This window comes from Conger conger, chromosome 4, assembly GCF_963514075.1.
Source record: "Conger conger chromosome 4, fConCon1.1, whole genome shotgun sequence".
NCBI classification, from domain to species: domain Eukaryota; kingdom Metazoa; phylum Chordata; class Actinopteri; order Anguilliformes; family Congridae; genus Conger; species Conger conger.
The window spans coordinates 54,534,439-54,543,494 of NC_083763.1; the positions used below are offsets into that span (position 1 = coordinate 54,534,439).

Consider the following 9,056-nt stretch of genomic DNA (forward strand, 5'->3'; position numbering starts at 1 on the left):
TAACAATTACACAATGGAACAATTATAGGTCAGCTAACAATTAAGTATGCTAAACAGCCAGCAAATCTATTAAAAAAGACAGCAAGTCTATTAACTTCATCCATGCCATATAACACAAGGCAGCCAAAAAGGCTTATTTTGCAATCCAAAAAAGTTCAGGATTATATTGCCAGGACACACAACTGGCATTACATGCCGCATGTAATACGAGTCACAATATTGATTATTTTGATATTAGACAAGCGTACTGCTAACTCGCTAGCCAATTAGCTAGACATTATCCAGACTATTCTTTCAATTCGTATCAAATCGTTTTATCCCTCCGCCTCTGTACACTATTTGCAATGAATGTCCGGCGGACTACGGCTGCGCGGAGTGATTCTGTAAGGACTACACCCAGGCGCTGGCCGAATGCAGTGGCTTCTTTTGCTACTCAAGCTCAGATTATAGCGGGGACGTGACAGTGCACGGAGCCGGGGGGTTTCTATTGGAGACGCTACAATACCCTGAAAAAACACACAATTCGGCCGCAACGAGTATTACTCAAGGAAACGCGTTTCTGATTTTTTTTATTTAGAAAAAGTTGTACATTTTAACCTGAGACGCAAGTATGTCCTGGCAAGGCTACGTGGATAACCTGATGGCCGATGGCAGCTGCCAGGACTCCGCCATTGTTGGGTACACGGACGCCAAATATGTCTGGGCAGCACAACCCGGCGGCACTTTTAACAATATAACGGTAAGGATGTTATTAAGTAGAAATTCCAGTTTGGTCTGTAGTTACTCGTAACGGTGTGTTTGAATGAAATGGCAGTTCATTTGAAAGGGGAGAGGCCTTGTCAAACGGGGGGTGCCCAGTAAGAATATTTTTAGGCTAGCGTTAGCCAATACACATGGTGTCCAACGAGTGTTCATTCCGTGTTCTTTGTGATTTGATTTGTTTTTTCTGAACGAGTGCGGGGAACAGTGAAGTCTTTCATAGCTGTGAAATGCTTTGTTTTAACGGCGAGATAACGGATTAATTCCGTTATTTTTTCCATTCTAAGGAGGGGGAACACCTGCCACGATTAAACCAAGCGTTGGAAACACTACGGTTAACTTACTGGCAGAGGCTGCGGGTTAGCGAACTAGTCCGCTCGCTACACTTTACCCATCGAAGAAAGTTAACTAGAATGGTAATTTTGTATTAATATTCCATTGTTAAGCCTGTAAAGTGGCTAACAAGTAGCTGGTGTCTAGCCGGCAATGCGGGAAAGGGTGACGCTGTGAGGCAGGATAAAATCAGGCCGTCCACAGATTCACAGCTCACTACGCAACGTTATTGGCGCACTGGTTCAAATAATCGCCGTAAAGCGCGCGAGGAGGACGTAAGTGGTTTGGAGAATGACTGCCTCGCTGCCACCCCCCTTCGCGCTTCCCCAAGATGGCGCCTCCCCTCGTCAGTTTTCCATTCTGATGGTTCGTCGGTCTTTCATGCAGTTAGCTAGCCGGCTGGCTGACACGTTTTCAGAGTGCGCTACGTAAATGTTAACGTTAACGAGCACTATTGCGTTTTTATTTGTTCTATGGGTGTGTGGGATTTCGATTGCTTTAGAGATGCCTGGCCCCGTGTCAGTGTTCCAACGCGTAGTTGGATATTCCGATAACCGGAAAATCCTAGAAAATCCTCCATTTTGTTATCTAGCAGTAGAATAGCCAGCGAACATTTTTGAATTTCTATCATTAGCGAACAAGCCATTTTAACCTCCCCCATACAAAGTTATGCTAACGTTAGTGTTGCTTAGCTTGCGTTTATACTGTCGACATTGGTTTGATTGTCTAGGCTAACATTAGCTAGCTGTGTGGTCGAAAATGTATACATTTAGCTAGCTAGCTAACGTTAATGTTCATTGATTTGAATCGCACTGATTGAAAACCTTACCTTACTTAGCTGGTTGTCAATAGGCTAACTAGCTCGTTATAACCGCTTAATTTGGATCACAAAACTGCATAATGGCACACTAGCTAGATCAGTTTACTTTTAGCCTCATTTCGACCTGTCCCCTTTGAAGTAAGATAACATTGACTAGCTGCTGTAAGTTGGCATCCTTTATTCTGCCGATGGGGTTTATGACACGCTAACGTCAACGGAGTGGCTAGCTCGTTTTCTGTTCACCAGTTAACTTAGGCCAACTAATAAAAGTAACTTGGTCTAACGTTAACCATTAAGCGTCGCTTTTCTCACACTTCCAGGTAAATTAGGGTACCAAATTTCCAAGACTTCACACTTTTAATCAACGGTGGCTGCGGCATTGTTGTGCTTTGGCACGATATCTTAAGTTTCTGGTGCAAAGTGATCAGATCACCCAAAAGACTAGATGGCCACTGCGTTTAGGAAAATACCCATTACGTCTGTTCTGACGGCGCTGTTCTGTTTAAGGGCAACGCCTCCTTGCACATACTTGCAGTTGTTTGACCAAAGTTGTGTGGTCATTTTCAGGCACCGAACGGTTTCTAGCAAAAGTTAAACCCATCAGTGAAGTGGGCATAAATGACCATATAAGGACTATACACGTCCATGGTTTTTGTATATCTAAAGTAAATAAAATATCCCTGCAAAAAAGAAGTAATTTACTCGGTGCGTTTTTATTGTGGCCATAAGTCAGATTTACTTGTCCATAGCGATTGTGATCATTTGATTAACAGGATAGCCTGAGGCTAAATGGAATGTGAGTGTATGAACTTTTCTTCTGAACCAGGGATCACCACCCAGGTTCAAAGGAATCCAGGAGACACTCACCATAAGTTAAAAAGGATTATACTTAAGTTATGTTTTTATATTTCTCAAATCCATATATGGGTAATTCCTCAATAATGCCAAACTGAGCATGAAAAAAAACAGTCGATTGTGACCATCTTATCAAATGTAGGCTAACAACAGGAAAATGCTTAAATTGATTTTAGTCCCAATTTACCCTTGAAGTCAATGCTATTTGGCAGTTTTGTCAATGTCACATGACATTCAGAACCATTTCAGATGACAAGAAATGTGTTATGATAAAATTTGATTGGCAAGTAGATTGTCAAACAATGCATTTCAGACATGTCACATCCATAACACAATGGCATCACATCCACAACGCTGGTATCTCCTCATAACAATCTAGACAGACATAAATATTTTAAAAATGTGTATTTGTTTGTTCAGCCAGGCCTCCTACCGTACATGGATATCAAACTTTCTGCATTTGAGTAAAATTCAGAGATTTTAGAAAGTGTATAGTCTCCCCAAAATACCTGTCTTTGTGTCCCATCCATAACACAAGTTATTTGTCACATTTTATCTGGCTTTACAATATTTTTCAAATTATTTATTTGACCCTTCCCCACCGCCAAGTGGGTGCTATGATAATATGCATTAACATTTTCTATCATGGAAGAAGAGTAATTTTTCTGAGGGATTTTGTTTGTCATTTTGTGTCCATATGTCACATCCAGAATGCTGGAATTGCCCATATAGCAATTGTGTATGAAATCTGCCCAGGGACCACCCCCTACTGTACCCTCCGGGACCCCCCCCCCCCCCCCCCCCGAGACCCCCTTTTGAAAACCCAGACCAAAGAGAAACTTTCCCTCCATAGCTTTTTCTTATTAATTAGAAATCATTTTAAGCTTTCTAATCAACTGTTTCAATTTAATTTGTATTTATTTTTAGGCCGCAGAGATTGACCTCCTAGTAGGTAAGGACCGAGAGGGTTTCTTCACCAGCGGCCTGACCTTGGGTCTAAAGAAGTGCTCCGTGATCAGAGACAGCCTTCCCGTCGAGGGGGACTGGACGATGGATATCCGAACAAAGAGTCAAGGTGGAGAGCCAACATACAACGTTTCCGTAGGCAGAGCCGACAAAGGTAAACCGCTCTTACTGCGCCCCCGCAGACCAAGCCGAGCGTCTCATTCAGTAGTAAAGACTATCGTGGATTAATTTTGTCATAAAATGTGGCTGTGATGGTGAAGTTGTGTGCATGTGTATTTATGTCCACCTTTCCTCAATATATTAGCAATACTAAATGGATTAGTCGCTGGCTTGGTATCGCAGCTCGTCATTTGGAAGCCTTTTTAAAGGGATGCGACCCATCGCACTTTAATGATTGAAATGCACAAAAATCTTATGTTTCTCCTGTTTTTAAAGGTGTCATTTCCTTCATGGACTGCCTACCAGTTACTTAATTTGCTTGCATTAATGTTTTCAGTAAACTGGGATCACATGGAAAGAATTTGGCCCAGAATTGAGATTGTGGGGTCAGGTGGTACATGCTTAGTATATTTAAGGGTTTATCTAGTGGCCAGTTAATTTGATAATTTGATTGTGGATGAGTTGCTGGTCTAAATTTTAGTTTAGAAGTTACAACTACACTTTTTGGTCTGGTTTCATAGTCTCAGATTAGGCTTAGTCCTGAACTAAAATGAGGTTTTTGTATGAAGAATCTCCAGGACTAGCCTTAATCAGTGTCTGTGAAACTCAATATTTTGATATCTTGAACAAATTGTCAATGTGGATAGACTCCTGCCAGCCTTCTATTTGCCTCTAATGGCTCCTGTTCTCTGCTTATGAAGTAATGGGGGGGGGGGGGGGCAGCAGCACATTTCCACAGTATAGTTTTTGGTAGTTCCTCGGGTGGGTGGGGGGAAGTCTCATTCTTGCATGCATGTGCTTCAGTTACATTTAAAACACCTTTCCTTGGGCTGGGTGATATGCCACAATGATTAACAAATCTATTAACCATTATTGCCACCGTGGTGGTGTATTGCCTTTATGACATTACTCCTGATGCGATGGTAGACATCCGAACGTATGGGGTGTAGAACATCGCCCTGTTACCTATTTAGTGTTGATGAGAGAGCCAATCAGCAGCAAGGTTGTACAGCTTCCCTGCGATGTTTGTCGATTGCATGGACGCTGCACGGTCTTGCTGCGGATTGGCTGTCTTAACACCCAGTAGATGACAGCGGTGATACTTTGTCCTGGAAGAGTTTCACGCAGTCTCTAAAGATGTTCACCATCTCATCAGGTAAAAACCTCATTGGAACAAAGGCAGTATGCCACACGGAGGTGAAGACGGTTATTGTCTTCAATAATCCTATCACAAATCATCCTTGCGACCTATCGCTCAGCCCCAGCTTCCTTTCCGGGAACTCTGACCCCTGAAATTGAACTCCCTCCTCTCCACTGTCCCTTTCACCCTTCCCTGATCGCTTTCAGCTGTGGAGTCTGTTTTTTTCCTGTACATATGTATTGAGGAAAGCGGTTCAAATGAGCATGCTGAACTAGGACGGTCGTTTGGTGACTGCAGAGAAGAGCGTTCATTTTCCTGTTAATTCGGATACGAAATGTTAAGCGGAATTGGCTGAACGCTGGATTCACGGCCAGAGTAATTTATGGGCGGTGGACACATTCCAGCTACAGTTCCCTTTCATAACCACTCTTCCATCCTGGAAATATGCTGAAACTGCAGACGAGCTTGTCTTTAATATGCTAGTTTGCTGGTTTTTCATTTGGACCAGGGCCATATTTGCTCAGTTGCTGGTCTTTCTGGTAAGAAGTTGGGTGGCAACATTTGAAACGACCATTAATTGTAACTGACAAAAAATGTGAGGGTTTTCTATATTCCGAGCCCCGATGATGCATGCGTTAATTAAAAATGCAATCTGTTATCCATATTCGCATATATGAAGGTCAATTGGTCAGTTTTTCTGTGGACTTCGAGACACAGCCTTGGAGACATTTCAGATAAGCTGCTGCATTCTTAGGATACCTGGCAGCAGTCTTGCTCTCCTCAGAACTGGAGGAGAACTGTATCTGTTTAGGCTGGGCTGTCCAACCCTGCTCCTGGAGATCTGCCATCCTGTAGGTCTTCACTCCAACCCTAATAAAGCACACCCCATTCAACAGCTAGAGCTGGGCTGCCCAACCCTGTTCCTGGAGATCTGCCGTCCTGTAGGTTTTCACTCCAACCCTAATTTGTCACATCCGATTCTACTAATTCAGTTCAACAAGATCTCCAGTTGTTGAATGAGGTGTGCTTTCTTAGTGTTGGAGTGTGAACCTACTGGATGGTAGATCTTAAGGAGCAGGGTTTGGTTGACCTGTGCTTTGGGCTAGGAAGCAGGCCTAAAAAATAAAAAATAAAAAAAGCCTCTTCCATATAAATTTCTGTTGAGGCAGAGGAATGCTTGACAATAGGTCCCGTCTCACATTCCCACTACATTTCTGTAGTGTAGTCATCAAACTTATTTCCAGTAAGGGTTGACATGAAAATGAACGCTCGTGCAGGTTTTTAGTGGTGTGGGTAACGGGGCTTCTGAACTAACTTGTCTTGTCAGCCCTTTTTACTTCAGTTTGTTTTTGCTGTCTACTTTGAATGCTTTCCTCCTTACCTACTCACCTGTAATCCCTCTAAACTTCCCTCTCTATCTCTTTTCGTTTCAGTCTTGGTTCTTGTTATGGGCAAAGAAGGAGTCCACGGAGGCGGGTTGAATAAGAAGGCTTATTCGATGGCAAAATACTTACGGGATTCAGGGTTCTAGTATAGTCAGACTTGTTAAGTAGAGAAGTCGAGGGAGAAAAAGAAAAAAAAAATTATAAAAAAGGAAAATTAAATTGCTTTAAACCCCCCCCTGCCCCCCACCCCTTTGAATCACATCAATGTATTAGGCCTGCTAGCAACAAAGGCTAACGGGGGGCGGTGGGGGGGACGACAAAGCTCTCAACTGTGTATCCCTCTGTTCGTAGGGAAAGACTTCTTTTATTTTATTTTTTTTCTTTTGTTTTTGTTTCCACGTTCGTTGATTTGTGTTCTTGTGTTTCTTGTGTGCTCCAGCGTTGGTTTTAGTCATGGGAAAAGAAGGTATCCATGGAGGGCAACTCAACAAGAAAGCTTTTCAAATGGCTGACTACCTGCGGAAGGCTGGATATTAAGCAGCGTCACCTCCATCCTCCTAGCAGCTCCATTGCCCCACCCTCTTGCGTTGGCAGTACTACCTGATGTAGATGGTAGATGCTACTTTTTATTTTTATTTTATTTCTTTTCCCTTCTCCTCCCTTTTTGTGCCCCGCCCTTTTTTCTTTTCTTTTGGTTAATCCTTGTCCCAAACTTCTGCCTTCATTTTTATGCATTTACACTGTGTACTCAACCCTGTTCTGGCACTACAATTGCACCATAGTTAACAGTAAACGTATTATTGTGGTATTGCAAACTGGGGGGGGGGGGGAGGGAGACAAAAAAACACTAAAAATTGGGCTGATTTGTAGATCTGGCCACAGCGTAGTGAACATACAGAAGCTGTTGGGAAAACTCTAAAGAGGAACCGATATTTCACACAAAGGTGCCTGGTAGTACAATCTGACCAATGCCGTTTTGAGCGCTTATCTAGCTCATTCTGTCTTCCTTTTCTAGCACATGTCTGGGAGGGGAATCTGCATGCATATCCTTTAGCTTATTGAGGTGTCCCTAAGTCGCCCCCCCCCCCCTTTGCCTGTCCCACACGCACAACCTTTAAACTCTGGCCAAAACTTCAATACCCTTTCCCCATTTACCATGCTTTTCCTTCACTGTAGTTCATACTTCATTGTAGTTCTAATGCTTCATCATTCAGAGGCCTGTTTCCCAGTACAAACCATAACACTCCTCCTCCACCTGCCTTCCAACCACTTTTTTTTTTTCTTACCCTTTCCCCCTTTTTGTTTCAGTTGCAGTACCCTGCATTGAATGTGTTTTCGCGACTGTACTTGGATGTAGTCTTACGTTTGATGGGTGTGGTGTTGGATTATTTAGAGATTAATGGCGAATTGGCATTGTTGAGATGCAGGTAGGATTTTTCTCCCATGACCTCTTCATGACATCCCTGACTCGAACATCACCATGGACATTCCATCGTTACAATAGCTCAGGCACTTAACTGTTGTTTGCCAGCTCCTGTAATATATTTACTTTTTTTATTTTCAAAAAAGGCTGCCATTTTGGACAGTAGATATATCCCAACTCTACCATCTGGCATCGTGTCCAGTTTGATTTAATAGGACCAATTTCTAGTTGCAGCTTGGGAATTTGCAGAATTGCTCTAAATCATTGTAAAGGCGGTCTGGCCAGCTCCATTGGTTTGCTTGCTGCAGAACACTAATGTTTATGACCTTTTCGGGCAACATGGCGAAAGATTTGCTGCTGTAATCAGCGCAGGCTGATGGAACGGCCGCCTCCTCATTTCGCAATTGTTTAAAATAAATATCACCGGTGAATTGCTGCATTTGACCCTGTAAACCCATGCTGTGCAGACAAACTGTGGAATAAATTGCCTTGTGCTCGAGTCATCATCATCGATGTGGTATCAAAACGGTCTGTCAAAGCATGGTACTAAATGTTATGTCCAGTTAATAAAAGACAAAAAAAAAAAAAGGAAAAACCCTAAAAAGTATAGCTAACTGTAACCACATTTAAGTATGGGAGATGGTATTGGTTGGAATAAGAACTTGGTTGTCTTGTGGAAACTATACAGAACCCATGTATTCCTGTGCCATAATCTTGATCTGAGTTGATCTGTTGCTATTGTGAGATGGAAATCGTTGCCCAGAAAGGAGTCATTTCAATGGCACTTCCATAGGAATATTTTGGCGTCAGCTCAAAATGTTCCAGCCTTGTGGAATATGTACAGATTAAAGCAAATTTTGTTGCCGATTTAATGTTCATTTCTTTCCCTACCCATTTCTTCCTAATACCTGGGATACAAGTCAAACTCCTGATTTATTATACAAAAAATGCCATAAATTGATAAACCACCTTGTTTACAGACAGATCAAATAAATTTATTCCAACCAGAATTGTAGGTGTTTTCTTGATTTCCTAACAACTGAAAATGGTCTTTCCCAGATAGACCGAAGTGAAGCTTACTGATTTATTGGACCAGGGAGTATGAATTGAAACTATTGAACAAAATATTTCAGTTGAATTTGTTCAATTGGATACTGTATAGATTGATTAGTATGTGTCATGAAATCTTTGGTAGCTTGATCCATGCTACCCTAA

At 42.2% G+C, this 9,056-nt stretch overlaps 1 protein-coding gene across 2 annotated transcripts; it reads left to right on the forward strand.

The window, feature by feature from the left end:
• Positions 1–360: 360 nt before the first annotated feature.
• Positions 361–8,851, forward strand: LOC133126966 (profilin-2-like). Of its 2 annotated transcripts, none has more exons than XM_061239518.1 (3): positions 361–739; positions 3,695–3,887; positions 6,467–6,829. In XM_061239518.1, the coding sequence occupies exons 1-3, from the start codon at positions 611–613 to the stop codon at positions 6,562–6,564; spliced, it is 420 nt and encodes a 139-aa protein (XP_061095502.1). In that variant the 5' UTR covers positions 361–610; the 3' UTR covers positions 6,565–6,829. The 2 variants fall into 2 exon arrangements, with proteins under 2 accessions (XP_061095502.1, XP_061095501.1); XM_061239517.1 differs by lacking the exon at positions 6,467–6,829 and adding an exon at positions 6,858–8,851 and having other exon boundaries at positions 373–739.
• Positions 8,852–9,056: the final 205 nt, after the last annotated feature.

Coding starts and splice junctions, on each gene's coding strand:
- LOC133126966 (XM_061239518.1), top strand. CDS start 611: ATGTCCTGGCAAGGCTACGTGGATAACCTGATGGCCGATGGCAGCTGC. Junction 740..3,694: donor GCACTTTTAACAATATAACG/GTAAGGATGTTA, acceptor ATTTATTTTTAG/GCCGCAGAGATTGACCTCCT. Junction 3,888..6,466: donor CGTAGGCAGAGCCGACAAAG/GTAAACCGCTCT, acceptor TTTTCGTTTCAG/TCTTGGTTCTTGTTATGGGC.